Below are 18,709 nucleotides of genomic sequence, written 5' to 3'. Positions count from 1 at the left end.
TGTTCAGCAGGAGATCAAGTACAATCTAACAGTCGCCACTACTAGGGTAGGGCTGTACATATTTTTTAACAAAATCAGACAGTACATACAGTGGCAGTATTTCAAAAACAAAGACAACTTGCATTCATATGCTACATATAATTAAGGGTTATAACTTGGTATTTAATATAATGAAAAGAAAGTTGCTGAATAAATTTTACAAGTACTTAATATAATAAAAAAAAAATAAAATAAATTAAGGGAAAAATTAAAAACTAGAATAAATACAGAAAAGTAATAAATAAAGTGAATAAATATATGCAAATAAGTAAACGTAAATATAAATAAAAACACAAAAAAAATTTATACAAAGATTATACAATGATTACTTAGCTATTTGATGAGTACGAATGTCGCTATTGTATGAGTACTTAACTAGTTGATGATTGTGAATATCTTTCTTTACAGAATTGTAATCTTTTAGTCAGTTTAGTAAGAGCTCCCTTAGTTTTTAATAGGTGTGAAGTCCATTCTTGCCTGTATTAATCAGATGGCTTGGTCAAGTGAAAAGGTTTTGTAAGACAAAAAGAAAAGACATAATGATCCGGAGTTCCTTGCTGGCCACATTCACAAGTGTCCTATTCTGTAATACCAAATTGATGAAGATGTGTTATGAAAGGTCCATGGCCTGAAAGAAAGGTTGTCAATGCAGAAGAATATGTAAGCATCTTAGTAGAGACATGGGGACAAAAACGGAAAGTCCGTCTTCCCATTGTTGCTATATTCCATCTGAATTGCCAGTGATTCATTAAGTGCTATAAGTAATCCTTTTAAGATAAGAACTTGGGAAGGGCAAGGGATGTTCCGCCAAATTAATGCCAGTTGCTGCTTGCTTGGCAAGTTCATCCGCAAGCTCATTGCCAACTATGCCCATATGTGCTGGAATCCAGGATAACCGTGGACAAAATTTTGACATTATATTGAGAAGTAATTTTTGTATTTCTGTGGCTAGCGGATCACCAATTGCCTCCAAACTAGACAGAGAGTCACTATAGGTATTGGAGGGGGGAGAGAAAAAATAGGCAGAAATACTTAAATATGTAAAGAAATGTTTATTAATAAATTATATAATTTTGCATTTCCTTGTTAAGTAATTTATTTAAATAAATATGATATAATTTTGCAAAATTTGAGCTTTGCAATATTAGAGCAACTATTTAAATGGGCCTTAATGTTATGCTTGTGTATGAATTAATTTAACAAAATGGACTTGATTTTGTTAAAGTGAACAAACAGCTTGAATGATTTTTCTGTTTCACTGATACCACTCTTACCATGTGAAACAAATGTACTGATACAGAAAAGAAAGTATAAAATTTCCAGTTATAATATTTTATGAAGAAAAGGGAAAAAATCTTCTTCTAATACATTATTATTATTTTTAAATTCCTTGTCTTTACACTAAGGAAATATTAATAATTTCAGAAAAACCTGATAAAAATAGTCCTTCAAGGTTTGAAGGTGAAGGAGTGATCTTCAAAGCTAAACTTATAGGAGTAGAATCTGTACCTGATGCAAGAGGTGATAAAATGTGTCAAGATGCCATGCAAAGACTAAAGGTAAAAAAAAAAAAAAAAAAAAAAAAAAAAAAAGAGCATATGTTAATATTTTTACATACATTGTAAACATCTGCTTATTTTATTATGAAGTCATAATTTTTATTCAACACATAATAAAATTTTCTTATTCTTTAAAGAGGTTTGAAAAATAGAAGCTATGGCATATGTAATTAAGTGTCTGTATGTAATTTTTAGCTGAATGTCAAAAATATGGGCCCTCATAAACGAAAAATCAATGTTTGTGTTTCTCTTCAAGGAATCAAAATTAAAGATGAGAAGTTAACGGTGAGTAAGTTTCGTTCTCTGAACATGATGATCTGTTTCATTTAATTTCATTTAGTAATTTGAAAAAGTGTTTTCATTTTGTAAAAGGAGCATACTAATGTATTATCAGATGTTTTCTTCAGTATTTCAGTCATAAGAAATGTAGAAGTTAATTTAGAAGTTAATGTGTTATTAAATTTAGAAGTTAATAATTAATAACACACTGCTTGAAAAATTGCCATGCAAAGACTGAAGGTATCATTATTAACATTGTAATATAAAGATATAACTTTCTTGGAAGAAGAAATCAAATTTCCTAGAGAAGAATTTTAAATAAATATTTCTGAGAAAACAAATTAGATTACTTTGTAGTATTTTTTTAATTTTTATTATTTTAGACACTATAATAACTTTTCACTTAAAATTTACATAAATTTTTCTTAAAATTTTTTTTTATTTTGATAATGAAATTTAGATAGCGATAAAAATTGAGAGGAAGCTTAGTGATTTATTACAAATATTTTAGCATTTGTATCGTTAGCAATTTTAGGAAAATATTTAGTTTGATATCTAATAACTCGTTTTCCTTTTTTAAATTTGAAAGCAGAACATGCCTAGTTAAGAGATGACTAAATGATTTGTATTTAGCATGCTCTCACTGCGATACTGTCTCATGTGTTCAGTCATCACTTTGTTATGATCATCACATTTGATATTTACACATCACACATGATGTCATTCATTGTGAGTGGGGTATCATAACCCACAAAAAATTCAACAAGTTTCTTTTTCTGTTTTTTATGCCATATACTACTAATGAATTTGCAGTGCCTTACTGCTTGACTAATTTTGACACCAATATACCTTTATTAATTTCTTGCTGCAATTCTACATTCTACTTGATTGGCATTGAAACATTCTTTTGATTTGAAGCTCTTGCTACAGCTCCAGAATTAGAAACTCTTTTTGACATAACCAAAACTTCAAACTTTAATTTTGATAAGATATGTGTAATAATAATAGCCTGTAAAAAATAATTCAGTTTAAAAGAATTTAGATCAAATTATAATGTTAATGAACAACAATGTTGGCTATATTAAAATTAAACTTTAGTTTGTTGGAAACTAATTCTTTCTCACTTATCTGCTGCCATCCCAACAAAAGAAAATCAATATCAGCAACATTCCCACTCCAAACAAATATGCCTCAGAACTTAAATTATTGCTTAGACTAAATAGAAAAAATCAAGGAAATTAGAATAGATAAATAGGGAGATTTTGGAGTTTTCTCCACTATTGGGGAATGAAGCTCTACCTAACAAGTGACGTCCATGTTTCTTCTGTCAATACATTGCATTACAGCAGTGAAACACATGTGTTTCTAAACTGTTCCATGCATGTATTTTCCAGTAAAAATATGTTAAATTTGCAATGAAATTCTTCGCTATTGTTAAATTTTTGTTTTAAAATAATAATGATATCCATAATTTACTATGTACAGAAAATTATTAAGAAATAGTTTGAAATCTAAATGCATATGTATAACATTAAAGCCTTTAAAAATGATGTTTCTGCATATTTCAAGGATTTGTTTAGGTTTTATTAGAAAACCTGCTGGGTGTACTTCCCAATTTTTCCTTTAAAAAGTGATATTTCTGATTTATTCACAATATTATCATAATTTATTAAAGAATAATTTCATCTACAAAGTTTAAGAGTTATTTTATTTTAGTATGCTTAAATACATCAACTTTAAATTGTAATACACTAAAACAGAAATCCTTATTTTTAGCAGATAATTATCTAAAAAAAAAAAAAAAAAAAAAAGTCACAGGTTGCATTTTTTAAAAATGAAAGTTTTAAATAGATCCTTTTCAGAACCAACAACCTTATAACAACAAGAAAATAAATATTAATAAAATAAAACAGATTTCTGTGATTTTAATGATTTCAGTTTATGCGTATTTCATATTTTAGAATCTCAAAGAAATTGCCTTAAATTTAGCTGAATTACAGAAATATACCTATGCACATTTTTGGATAAGTCTTTCCACATGTTCAGTTGCGTAAATATTTTACTTACTTTTATTGCTGTACTGCCCAGAAATTTGTAAGTTTATGCAAACAATTTTTAACAACAGAACAGATTATCTTGATCAATGTATTCATAACAGTTCACAAAACTTAAAAATGAATAATAATTAATACATAAAGAAAAGCATTACTTCATTTAACACTTTAACGGATATTAAATCATTCTGGGTATAGGATGTCCAGATTTTGAACTACTGTCATTTTCTAAAATTTATTTTGTCAATGTTTATGGTGACAATTATGAATCTAAAAGTCATTTTGAATTTAATTTTAATTGATATAATTTAAATAATTGAATTTGTTGGATATTTTGGCTTACAGTGAAATTTCTTAAACTGAGTCCTGTATAAAATTATATTAGGGCAGATTTAAACCTTTATTTTAACATTCATTAGACAAAAATAAATTCATTTTAAACTATATATCTACTTTTTCCCTCTAGTTTTCTGACATTATATCTTTTGATTTAAAGTTGCTATAGGACTTGATAAATACCCAGCAGTATCTGCTAAATTTTATTGTCATTAAATGAAGATGGCAAAAATGTATACCTCAAGAAATGATATAATGAATTTCTTAAATTTTCTTAATGCTGTCACGCAAGTTAAATTAGACTTCATGCTGTTGTAAATGTTAATCAATTGTAATGTTCATTAATGAAATGTATATTTTCCTTCCATGAGAAATAAATTTAAAATATAATCCTAAGAAGGAGGAACTGTACACAAATTCTGCATGCAAATTTAACACCACAATATATGTATTTATTTATTTCAAACTAAGAACTGTATCTTTTTCTTATATGATATTATGCATATCCATTTGTTTTACAGAGTGTAATTTACCATCATCCAGTCTCATTGATATCTTTCATATCTCAAGACATAACTGATGCACGAGCTTTTGGTTATGTTTTTGGATCTACAGATGAACCACATCAGTTCATTGCCATAAAGACTGAAAAACCAGTAAGTTTCATTTAGTAAATCTTGCTGATTTCTAGCAGTAAATGTTTGACTTTTTAATATAAAACTGATTATTACAAGAAATCAAATTTGAGGAAATATGTTAATTTTGCAGACAGATTCAGAAGAATTCTTTATTGCAAAGTATCACGAGATAACTCAGAAAATCTAATGATGAAATACTGAGGCTGTATAGTATACATTTTCAGAATGATTTTGATAAAACTTTTAATGTTCCAAAAGAATGTTTTGGCCACAATTCTTCATGTGATATAATTAAATATGTTTAGGTTTAAAAATTAGTCTTTGGGTTGATATTGGTTTTATACAAAAATAAATACTCATTTTAAATAGGTAAAAAAGCAGTAAAAAGTGTCCAATGAAAGTATGCAAACCATTTCAAAAGTAAATCTTTAATACAAAAATGTTACTAATTGAAAGAATAATTTTAGTATCTTTAACTAGACTTACATAATATTTTTTCCTCAAACTAAGGCAGTTTTGAGAAAATACTCACAACAGAAAATAAAATTTACTAGGATAAGTACATGTAATTAAAAAAAATAAGTTAACATAAAACAATGAGTTTAAAGAAAGTTTTAATAACTCAACGTACCTTATTAAGAAGTTAGTATTAATATTTATCACACATGAGAACTTTCTTTAAAAATTCTTTATTATTTTTCATGACATCGAAAAGTTCACAACAATTTAGCGCACTGTTGATTTCAGCTTAGTAAAGTTTTTAAAGCCTTTTTCTTCCAACAATATGATATTTATTATTGAGAGTAGTTTTTCGAGTGGTGCTAATGTGTTCAACTGTATGACAGTATGTTTGACTGGTGCTGTGGCATACTGAAAATATATTTCTATTATTTGAACAAGAATGGGCAGTGAAATGTTTTTCTTTAAAACTGCTGAAAAATTGTATCCATTTTTCTCCACAATTTTTATTTTTACAAATTTCAGAATTAGATGGGGGGGGGGAACTTTTTTCCTACTTTATTAGAAACTTCACCAATATTTATTGTATTATGAGTGACAGTTTCATTAATTTTTTCACATGAAGCTTCAGTTTTGGAGTGATTCTTCATTCCCGAAGAAATTGTATTGAAGATGTTTCATCATCCTTCTAAGTCACAAATTTTTATTATCCATGGTTAAATACAATAGTAATAAAAAAACAAGTGACCATTACATCTTTGGAATTTGTATTCTTGTTGCCAGTTCTGAAAAGGTGTTCTTTTACTTTATGTAAAAGTAATCATTGTAACGATTTTAAAAGTAAACATTAGCAACCAATTTCTTTGTGAGTTTAGCAAAACATTTGGCAATGTTTCTGCTCCTGATAACAGAAAAGTACCGAAATTTGGAACAGTTGAAATATTATTTAAAAAATCATTTGACAACAGGAGAAAAACAGAAAAAGAACCAAAAAATTTTATTTCAAGAAATCAAAGAGAATTTTATTAAAGAACTAATGATTGTGTTTATATTAAGGAAGTTAAGAAAAATTTGAAAAAAAATGTGTTAAAAATCAAAGCCCTGAACAAAAACAATTCCATAACGATAACGTTATAAACTATACCTTTAAATCTACTGCTGAATTTTTTAATAGTTTTTCCAACAAAGAGATTTTTATTAAAACTTCACCTCTTGTTTGTATTTCTTCAAAATTTGTTTGTGTTTCTGCAGTAGAATAGCATGATTAAAGCAATTAAAGAGCATTTTCTAAATGTGGACTTTTGTCAACCTACGTAAAAGCCATTGAAGCAGTAATGTAGGAAAATATTACTGCTGACTGCAAGAAATATCCTTTTATGTTGGAAAGCAAGATGTAAATGTATATATATAGGAAAGTGAATAACATAAATAATTTAAGAAATAAGAGTACTTATGTAATATCGCAATCACCTCAGAAGAAATTCTCAAGCTTCAGAATACACCAAACTCTTGTAATCAGTACCAAAAACACAAACTAAACCCAAAATAATAACCTTTTCTTTCTTTTTTTTTTTTTAAGCCAAAGGGCTATTAATTTCATTTTGCATTTTGCGTGGTTCACTATAAATGTCAGTTCACTTTTCAAATTGTTGCCACCGAATATTAGAGCCCTCTATTATATTTAAAATAATTAAATAATGAAGAATCTGCATAAATGTATGTATGTTTCTTGTATTGTGATAAAACAACAGCCATCCAATTTTGAATAACGTACATTTCAAACGAATATGGGCATCTGGAGGCCCAAATTTGGAATTTTTTTAATTATATATTTCATGTTTTGTAAAACTTTTAATGAATTTTTGATTAACAAACTCAACGATTTCAGAATGAGCAATGGCAACATTGAACGAAAAAAAAAAAAAAAAACATTTTATCTCTAGCGCATGAGACTGTGTATCGGAAATTCTAAAGGAAATGCTCATTTAAGAATTATTTTTTGATATTGCTGTTGAACTGAATTTTATGGTTTAAGTGTAAAGAACATGATATTTAATAAGGTAACACACAAAACTTTTTAAAAAAAATCCCCTTTGGTCATACTGGAAAATCTGACAGTTTTCAGGTTTTTTTTAGCCCAGAAGGGCTATTGATTTCATTTTGGAATTTGTGTTGGTTTACTATAAATGTAGGTTCACTTTCCAAATTGTTGCCACCAAATATTAGAGCACTGTGTTATATTTAAAGAAATTAAATAATGAAGAATCTGCATAAATGTATGTTTCTCGCATTGTGATAAAACAACAGTACTTAAAAACCATAAAATTTTGAATAACGTATGTTTCCACTCGAATATAGGCGTCTGCAAGCCCAAACTTGGAATTTGTTTTATTATCTATTTCATATTTTGTAAAACTTGATGAATTTTTAGTTATCAAACTCAACGATTTCAAAGCGAGCAATGGCAATACTGTACAAGGGAAAAAAAAAAAAAAAAAAAAAAAAAGGATGTTATCTCATCGCGTGAGACTGTGTATCGGAAATTCTAAAAATAAAAGACTGTGTATTGGAAATTGTAAAAGATATGCTAATTTTAAAATTATTTTGCGATATTGCTGTTGAATTGAATTTTATGGTTTAAGTGCGAAGAACATGATATTTAATACATAAAGGTAACACACAAAACATTAAAAAAAAGCCCTGTTGGGCATAATGTAATTTATTTGTTTTTTTCATTTATTAGTCCAAAGGGGCCTTGTCCCTGAAGGACTATTGTTTTTGTTTTGCATCGGAACCTTATAAACGGCATATCACTTTTCAAATTTTTGCTATCAAATACTGTCGCCCTGTATTATATATGAAGAAATTAAATAATGAAGAATCTGCATAAATGCATGTATGTTTCTTGCATTGTGATAAAACAACGGTACCTAAAGCCATCCAGTTTTTAATGATGTAATCCTACTGTGAATATGGGCATCTGAAAGCCCAAATTTGAAATTTGTTTTATTATCGATTTCAGATTTTGTAAAATTTTAACAAATTTTTGATTAACAAACTCAACAATTTCAAAGCGAGCAATGGCAACACTCTACAAGGAAAAAAAAAAAACCTTTTTTTCTTTAGCATGAGGAACTGTGTATCGGAAATTTCTAAAGACAAGCTCCTTTTAAAATTATTTTGAGACATTGCTGTTGAACTGAATTTTATGATTTAAGTGCAAAGAACATGATATTTAATAAATAAAGGTAACACACAAAATGTTAAAAAAGTGCCCCTTTGGACGTAATTTAAAATCTGAAACCTTTCAGAATTTTTTTTTAATTTAATTTTTTTTAAAGAATAAATTAGCAATATGCAAGCTGAAATAATGAGTAAGATGAACTTTGAGAGTAAGAAGTATAGAGTCAGATGAGTTAAAAGTAGCTATGCAGATAAACTAAGTGATATAGATAAGCATAAACATAACAGCAGAAATATACATAACTAGAAGACAAAAATTACAAACAGTAATTAATCATTATTTTAGAATAAGCATTGGCCTGTTATTAGTTCATAGGGTTGTTGACATCATAGTGACAGATTTTGATAACAGGATTATCTATCAATTTTGTCATAAATGTTTTTAGCAAGTCAGTAACAGGCTCTTAGTATTTAAGATTTTCAGTTCTTGGTATGTGCTATTTGGAGTTTCTTTCTATCAATACTACAAGAGTAAGCCTATACAGAGCATGTATAACATAATATTGGACACAAGATGGATTTGTAAATAAGTAGCTTGCTGTCAATAGCTAGAATTCTGTTTTGAGCAATTAAGGGAGTCGGGCAACCATGTGTGTGACAAATATTCAGTTTCTGATGTTGCCATTTATGCATTCTTTTTGTTGTATTCGAAGTTCTAATGGCTGTGATAGAAAAAATTATGATTTTTTCCCCCCCTTTTGCACCCATAGAATTTTCCTATAACATAAGAAAGAGAGACAAAATTTCTGCAAGAATGCACTATTTTGTCAATTCTTTCTCAAAACAATATTGCTATGAAATTTCCACCACACCAAAAACAAAACCTCATTTGTAACTAGGTTTACTGATACCTTTTGGAATAAATATATAGTTGAAATGTAGAATATGAATGTGATAATATATATGTAATATATAATTTTTTACAATAAATGTAAGTATTTTTTTTTTTTTTTTAATTTTATTTTTCTGTAAAATTCACCAAACTGCACTAGCATAGTTGCAATAACACATAAATACCAAAATAAGTATCTTTTGTTATTCATTATAATTCATAATAATATAGAATTTTATATATAATATAATATAGAATTATAATATAGAAATAGCCTCAGTACCTGGTTAATGCATTGCCAAAACTAATGCCCATTTTTTTAAGGCAGGTGCCTCAAAGTCGATTTTTTTTCTCCTTCTAGCTTGTGTTATTACCATGGTAACATCTTCTGTATTGGGAGTCCCCTAATTCTTTTTTCTCATATTGGTGGAGGGATAGAATTTATTCCTCAAAATTCTTAGTCAATCATCTTATTGAGCATGAAATGCTGTGATGTGTATGTCTTAAAAGATATCACATACCTATTAATGTCAATGTTTCTGAAATAGTATTTACTTTTTCAAAACTTTCATTGTCACACAGTATTTCAATTTTGTTTCATGACATAATTTTGTGTGTTATGCATTCATAATTGTTTTTCAATTTGCATTTATGTGTTTTTATACCACCACTCCAAATAAAAATTTTATGCAATAACTTTTTAAGAAACCAGTATTTTTGTGCAAGCAAATATAATTTTGGATATCATTTTAATTTGAGATATTATTATTTTGGGAAAATTTGATTAATTTTCAACATGGTTCTAAGTGTTCTATTTAAAAAGAGCCAAAAAATTTTTTAATGTAACAATGATTTTTTTCAGGGGACATTTATTTAAGTGATTTAAACTAATAGTATAAAATTTAATGCTGTTATTTATTAACTATTACTGATTTTGTTTACTTTTTTTTGCCACTGAGGTTTTTACTAAAATTGATAGGAAATATCCCAGCATCCTTTCTTCTGTTTTCCTTAAGCATTATTTTGGACATCACAATAATAATGTAGTAAATGACTATAAAATTATAATAATAATGATAAAGAAATATTTAGGTAGATTACCGAGAGTGAATATAAATTATGTACTAATTTCGTAGCCACTATACTAATCCCGCATTAAAAAGTAATTAATAAATTTAGTAAAATATGACTTTATTTTTCTTTTCCTGTTAGGCATTCCATGTTGTTTTGGCTCTAAGAGATCTGTTCCAGACAGTACTGAATACCAAACAAGAACAAATAGTTGCTAAAGAAAATAAGAGCGATTTATCAAAAACTGAAAAAAGGCCAGAATCAAAAGATGTTGAAGTGAGTGAATATGCTTTAATAATTTAAATGAAATAGGATATAAATAATGTTCAGAAATGGTTTTTAAATCACTGGATTACATCAAAAGTGTTGGAAAACATGCTAAGTGATGCTTCATTAAAAAATACATTTTTTATTCTTCATTCAAAAATATTGCAATGGCATGTTTATATATTGTATGCAGACCTGTATACAAAATTAAGAGAACTTGCAAATTATGTCTATTTTTACAAGAAGAGTTCAACCAAAGGTACTAATCATGCTGCCAAAGAATTATCCAAATATTCACTTAAGTCAAGTACTTAAGCAAATGTGCAAGTGTCTGCAGAGCTGTGATTATGGAGGGGATATAAGTGAATGAGGGTTTTGTGTATGTACTCCTTCACAACATTAGCAGTGTTTCTCACAAAACTTGGGTAAGTTTTATAAAGTGTCAAGTAAAATGAGTAGCTATGAATATATGGATGACATAATGAGATGGAGTATTGTTTAGAAGCTGGCCAGTCATAAGCACAGGTGGCTACAGAGCTAAATGTAATGCCCAGTGTATTTGCAATCAATGGAAACAGTTTCAGGACACTGGCTCCAGGTATAGAAGACCTGGACAAATTGACCAAGATCCACTATGATGAATGAGAATAATTATTAGGCATTTTCAGTATGATGACACAGAACTACTACAACCTCACAGATCTCACATGAGCTATATGTTGTCACTGGAATCCGAGTTTCACAGTTTATACTTACCTTAAAGCTTCATGAGATACAGCTGTATGTCAGAAGACCCGGAGTTTGCATCTAGCTCACTGTAGCATACAAGAGAGCGTGTTTAGCATGGTGCAGACAAAATGCATTAGATCAGACTTCAGTGGAGGAGCATCATGATTTTTACAGATAAGTCAAGCTTCAGCCTAGACACTGATTCTCAGCATATCTATATCTGGAGAGAGTCTGGAACTTTCAGCGCAATTTCAGTGCAGCAACACAAGACTGCTGCAGCTTCACAGCTCTCATATGAGCTGGATACTGACACCGTAACCACAATTCCATGGTCTATAGTTGCTCGAAGGCTTCTTGAGATAGGGCTGCATGCCAGACCTGCTATTTTTATTCTGCTCATTGCAGCACAAGAGAGTGCACTTAAGATTGTACAGTTATACCATACTTCAGTGGAATATTATGCTTTTTTACAGCTGAGTGAAGATTCAGCCTGGACACGGTGTACCTGTATTTGTAGAGAGCCTGGAACAAATAACAATCTCTTCCTCATCAGGGAAAAGGATCAGTGGAGGTGGAGGTGTAATGGTTTGGTTAAGCATTATGTTGGGTGGCCACACACCAGCACAAACAAAGGCTCCCTGACAATTATGAGGTATAGAGAGGAAATCGTAGAGTCCCATGCTCACTTTTCAGGGTTCTGGGCTCCTGTTAATGGATGACAATGCTCGTCCACGTAGTGCTCAGCTGGTCAACGATTACCTGAAAAGTGAAGGTATTTGCTGCACGAATTGGATTGCCAGATGTTAACCATAAAGAGCATCTCTGGGTTGCTCTTGGAAGGACAGTTTAATTTTGTTATCCTCCTTCGAGAACCATCCGAAAGTTGAAGACTGCCTTGCTCTAGGAGTAGGATCAACTACAAGTGTCTCTTCTGTCCAGTATGCTATCATGCTGCATGACCTGTCTGTCTGTGAGAGGAGACCAAATCCCATATGAGACTCGTTTTCAATTCAATATCACAGTGTGGATTTTGGACATCCTTGCATTACAAGCTTTACTGATAATCATGCATTCATAAAATGACCTTTGAATGGTACATCTCTTCCTCTTTATAAATGTATATTCATACTAAACTTCATTAAAATCTGCCCATTAGTTTTTCAGAATTTTACCATAATATGGAAATTTTCAGAATTTTGCGCATGAGTGTAATTGTATAATGCTGAATATTTGAAAAAAAAATAGTGCATATCCCTTGACTCGTTATCAAAGCCAAAATCTTCTGCAGTATTTAAATATATATATATATGAATTATAAGTTTCAAAAATATAAAGCTAAAAAAGAGAAAGTGTTTTTTTAAAAAAAGTTTGACTTTGGCCATTATCTCACATTCTCTTTGGTGAGTTGTTGCATTAAGTTACTATACGTTTTAAGAGATTTAACACAGGATTGGGAAGTTTCTGTCGCATATAGGGGGGGGGGATTTAGAAGAAAAATTTTCAGTGGTGGAGAGAAGCCTAAATTACTTAATTTTACATTTTATTCATGTACTTAATTATTAAACTGATAGATGTTTGTAATTTCATTAAGGTTGATAATCTGTAAGTAAAAAAGACCATATTTTAAAATATATATTATATTACATTTTATACAACATATAATAAACTGAATGAAATTAATGTGTTCAAAAGGATGAAATATATTTTTTACTTAAATAATAATGAAAAAATGTTAAACTAGTTATGATCTAAACATAATTGAATCAGTGATATACAGAGGCCTGCATTAAAGGCTTTTCCCAGAAAATTAAATTTTTAATATTTCTTTTAGGGAAGAAAAACCTATTCAGTAGTTTCTAACATCTAAATTCAAAACAACTTTTACTGTATTTTTCATTTTATATTATTTATTTATAGAGCACGGACAGAACAGAATTAGAAATACAGACCAAAACACCAGAAGAACAAAAACCTAAGGATGAGAATATATATTTTGTAAGAATTTTTATATACTCAATAAATAATATATAGCTTTAAAGTATATGATAGATTTAAGTGCTTATGAGTGAAACTTGAAATTATATTTTTTTTTTTAGGAGGTTCTATTAACAGAGCCTTTAAAATTGAAAGAAGAGGAAATAACAGCAGAAAAAGCTGAAGAGCCTATGAGAACTGTAGATGACCTTTTGGGTTTACAGAACGAAATGACTAAATTACAAGAGGTAATATATATATATGATTTTATTGCAGATAATTTTAGAATGCAGGAAGGATATATAATGTACTTTCAGACACTGCAAACATGAATTCAGTTTTTAACACGTTGAGCATGGTGTTGGTTAACAGTGAAATATCCACTTGGCTGGCATCAGTCCCTTGGGACCAACAGTAAACCTTTTGTTCCGCTCCTAGGGGCCAACAGTGTCAAAGTTAAAATATAAATGTAGTAATTTCAATGAAATTTACTAAATTTATTTTTGATTACCTTTTTTAGCTGATGAGGCATGTTTAAAATGCACGATATTGCCTTTAGAATCAAACCATTCACTTGTTTCATCAGCACTTATGCCAGAACTGTCATTGTGAAGTTTTATTGCCTGATGTAATGAATTATCTTCCAACAGAGACAATGCTCAGCAATTTGGATGATAAAATAATTTGCTTGACATATCACCATCTTCTTTTCCAAATGTTGTAGGTCTTATGCACAATAAATACTTAAAAAAAAAAAAAAAAAAAAAAAAAAAAAAAAAAAAAAAACCCAAAATTTTCTACTTTCAAATCGTCTCTATACTTCCATGGAATTTTTCTAAATAATTGTCTTTAGGCAGTCACATTTTTGCCATTCGTATACATATGCATTGACTGCACTATTGCTTCAATCCAAAAGGAAAATAAGAAGGTGAAACAAAGTAGTCCCTTTGTTCATTCTTCCCCATGCTTGCTCACTGCCATCTGAACGGAAAGAACAACAATATAGGCACCATGCCCAGTATGTTAAAGAGTCATTTATTGATCCATTATAATACAAAATATTATTTTTGCATACTTTTTACCATGTGTAGGATGTTTTTCCGCTGGTCAGAAAAGCAGTTAGAATTTTTAAAGCAATACAATACAAAGTCTTTAATCCGGACGTCCATAATCCGGAATGATCTATAATCCGGACCTCAAAGCTACAAACTTTCTGCGCATGCGTAAACACATAATGCATTTACGCATGCGCATAATATCTTTACGCATGCACACTTAACGTATAACGGACGGTATAAGCTAGGCTAAAATGATCTAATTATCTATTTTAGTTAATGTTGCAGATTGCATTGTTTCTTAATCTGGTTTATTATTTTCTGCAATTTTAGACTGTTAGAGCAATTTTATAAAAGTAAGCTTGAACTTTCGATTATGTCGAAAAGAGTTTCTGATTCTGGAGCTGCGAAAGGATCTACAAAGCGAAAGCATGTTTCGATGTCCATCAAACAAAAAGTGGAATTGCTGTGAAAAATGGGTAAAGGCATGAATAAAGTGACAGAGAGTTTAGTGAAAACAAAAAAATTTCGATTGACAAGTTAGTCGGTATTCTCGGCACAGCAATTACAGGATTTGAACAGTGGAACTTTGTAACTGAACAAGAAATTACATCAGTTTATAGAATTAAAGAGAAAGTATTAGCACATAAAATGAAGCAACTTAAACAACTTACATTGAAAGAAATGTTTAATAAAGTAAACAAATAAATATTAAGGGCTTTTTTTATTTATTTTTTAATTTTGATACCCTTTAGATCATAATTGCTCTTTATTTCATAAATTATGGTTTCATATTTTTAATTTTATAATTCCTGCATGCCATCTTACCAGATTTAAATTGATGATCTATAATCTGGGAAAACCCCTAATCCGGAATCGCTGAAGTCTCGATGAGTCCGGATTAAAGACTTTGCACTGTAGTTGCCTTTTAATTTGACATTAAATTTACTACTAAGCAACTCTTAGAAGTATATTTATTTCGATGATTTTAGAAGTTTAATAGTTAATGATCTAGAAAAATATTTTTGTTTCTCTTTTAATTAATATAAACACTTTTCATACATTCTTTGCTATAAAATTTATATATTCCATTGATTTTAGTAGGCATAGAAGAAAAATTGAAAACTAGTGAAAATATTAAACTGCCTTTCAGAGTACTGAAAAATGTGAAAAAGTGTACTGGCAAAAAAAGTATATTTGTGACTTATGGGGAAAAAAGCAAAATTTTGGAAGAAGATGATAAAATAGAATTACATATGAGTTATGGATATACATTTTCAAATTCATGTGCCCATCACATTAAATACTATATTTTGCTAAAAAATAGTGTTAATTTATGTTGCCCAAAATTTTAATACTAACTGGAAAAGGAGACAAGAGCTAAAGGTAACCTTTGCAGTAATTTTGAATAATCTTAGTCAGCGCATTTATTGAAAAATTGCTATCAGCATTTGGAAATTTTTAATATTTCATTACATACTGTTTTTGAAATAAAGAGTATTTGATGATTTAAAGAAAAAATCTCTACTTTTTGATTTAAAGTTAAATTTTAAAACTCTCAAAATACTTACATGTTTTATTTCAGTTTATCCTAATTTTTGTTATTTAAGTATTTTATATATATTCTAATTTGTGCATTCATAAATAGTTTATGCTAACAATACATAAAATTTTAATTTATATAAACAAATTTTTTGCATTTAAATTATAAAAATGTTAGTTTTCCTTTAGTTTAAAGTTTAGCAATATTCAAGTACCTTGCAGCTTGGAAAGCTCGCATTGTCTGATATATATAATCAAAATTTCCCGCACTCAATAAGAGATAATTCATTTTAAAGTATACCTAATTTTTTTGTAAATAAATGTATTCTTTTTTTTTTTAATTTATAGGGTATAAATCAAATGGATTCTAGTATTGCAGCAGTTGCAGCTTTTAATTCAGATATCTCGATGCCTGAAAATGATCCTTTTGACACATCATTTGTTCTTGGACCTAAAAGAGTGAGTTCATCATTTGCAGTTAATTATTAAACAGCTGTATATCATTTTAAATTCTATCACAAAACTATCACCACATACCATTTTAAATAGTCACAAGATCTTAGTATAGACCAGGGGTGGCCAAAGTGTGGCTCATGAGCCTGATATGGCTCTCACAGGCAATTTGTGTGGCTCATGCATACAAAATATATGTATGAAATATGATAAACTAAAACTATTCAGTGTCCATAAAGAAGTAATTAATTAGTTTAGACTCATTTTACAAAGTTATTAGGAATTTCTTCTATTTAAAACCTCCTCCACTACTTCTATAATGATGTATCTATCAACTTGTGGCTTTTAGAAAATCTAGATGCAGCTCTCGAACATTCCTGAATTCAAACGTGCGGCTCTTACTGTCATAAAGTTTGGCAAACCCTGGTATAGACCTTAGTATAGTAAAAAAATATATGTATGCTCTGTCTCAAAAAATATATGTATCCAAAAGAAATCGAACCACAGTCACTAAACTCATCAGAAATGTAGTCTGATAAGAGACATGCAAATGATTTACATTTCGACGCTAGTAAGATAAGGAAGCGTCCTATGCACATATGAGATATGCAGCTAGAAGTGTTTAAAAGCATGACTGCTCATGTCATAGGGCTGTTAACTTGAATTGATGGTATTTTGACTAGAGATATCTTTGAGACATAACCAGCGACTGTATAAACAGTTGCCAGAGCGATGTGGTTGTTGCTCGGTGTTGGTGACAATGGATGACAGAAGGGATAGTTTGCCATCGCAAAGGGTCAGGATGTCCCAGGAACACAAATGAATGTGAGGATTGTGCATCATAAGAGCAGCCACTTCCACACCAACAACGTCGCTAGCATCAATTTGATGCCATTTAACTACCTGTGGTATTGAAAAAAAACCTTTTGGAGATAATTAGTCAATGCTGTTTAATGGTGTTAGTGTCCATTAAGATGCCCTACCATTGACCCTATATCATAATGCAGTGTCGATTGGATTTTTGTCAAACTCGAGTAAGCTGGAGTGTAGATGGAGGTGTGTGATCTTTAGCGATGAATCCCAATTCACTCTTAGTGAAGATGATGCATGTGGAATCAGCAAGGCCAGTGGCCTGATCTGGCATTTGTTGTTAAGCGGCGCACAGTAATTACATAAAGTGTGACAGTGCAAGGAGCAATTTGTTGGGACACACTATCACCTCTAGTCATCCTTCAAGGCACTATGGCAGTTACTTGGATAACATTTTATCACTGGTTGTACTGCCTATGCTATCAAGTCGCCCAGGTGCCATTTATCAGCAAAATAATGCTTCTCTTCATACTGCACGACTCTCCCAATAATGGCTTCAAGGATATAACTTACTCCTGTAACCTGCCAGGCCACCAGAACTTTCACCAACAATTGGAAGGCAACTGCAGCCATCCCAGAATTTCGGTGAATTAACTGCTTCAGTTGCAAAGATCATGGCATGATCTTGTGCAGTAGGTCATAGGTGACCTACTTGATTTGATGCCACACCGTGTTTTGTCTTGTATAGCTGTCAAAGGTGGCTCTACTACTTACTGATTTATAACTTTATTCATTTCATGCCATAACTTTTTAATAAAACGATCTTTTTTTCTGAATTTCTAATCATTTGTTTATCTCCTCATATACTACATACGTGTTAAAATTTCCTGATAGTAGTTTTTCTTCCTTCTGGCTGCATATATTTTTTTGTAACAAAGTGATATGTGCTGACTTTTCATAGTAAGTAGTACATTGGGCTTCACAGAAACAGTTGCCAGAGTATTATGGAAGCACATTTCAAAGCCAAATTTTAGGATATCAGCAATAGGTTTTCTCTAGTATATACATTATTTTTTGTTTTAAAATCTGGAATACTTTAGTGGTATCTTTGATTTGGAAGATACGTGGAATGATGTAAAAATAGCAGAAGACATATTAAACCAAAGAAATCTGGTATCTATCCCATATCAAGATTTCTGTATAAAATTGCTTGTGCTGAAGTACAAGTGATGCCTGAGTGTTTTTTGTTTTCTGTATTGTGAAAAGTAGTTATTTCTGTATTCCATTAATTTTTGCAGGAATTTAACCGATCTTATATTTTACATATGTAGCTTTTCACTAGAAGCTGAATCTTCCTCAGTTTTGAACA

The 18,709-nt window shown here is 30.0% G+C and overlaps 1 protein-coding gene across 6 annotated transcripts in view; it reads left to right on the top strand.

Annotated features, from left to right (window-relative positions):
- LOC118201834 (uncharacterized) overlaps window positions 1-18,709 on the top strand; it is a 277,211-nt gene that overhangs the window by 246,684 nt on the left and 11,818 nt on the right. For all 6 annotated transcript variants that reach the window (XM_085818400.1, XM_085818401.1, XM_085818402.1 and 3 more), the window contains 7 exons: window positions 1,465-1,598; window positions 1,794-1,883; window positions 4,789-4,923; window positions 10,652-10,786; window positions 13,424-13,501; window positions 13,603-13,728; window positions 16,426-16,536. In XM_085818400.1, coding sequence (XP_085674526.1) covers window positions 1,465-1,598; window positions 1,794-1,883; window positions 4,789-4,923; window positions 10,652-10,786; window positions 13,424-13,501; window positions 13,603-13,728; window positions 16,426-16,536 — 809 coding nt within the window. The remainder of the gene's footprint in view (window positions 1-1,464; window positions 1,599-1,793; window positions 1,884-4,788; window positions 4,924-10,651; window positions 10,787-13,423; window positions 13,502-13,602; window positions 13,729-16,425; window positions 16,537-18,709) is intronic.

This window comes from Stegodyphus dumicola, chromosome 6 (genome assembly GCF_044657685.1).
Source record: "Stegodyphus dumicola isolate Sdum_Otavi_A_Nest chromosome 6, ASM4465768v1".
NCBI classification, from domain to species: Eukaryota; Metazoa; Arthropoda; class Arachnida; order Araneae; family Eresidae; genus Stegodyphus; species Stegodyphus dumicola.
The sequence above is the reverse complement of the archived record's forward strand: the minus strand, read 5'-3'. Positions and strand labels throughout refer to the sequence as shown.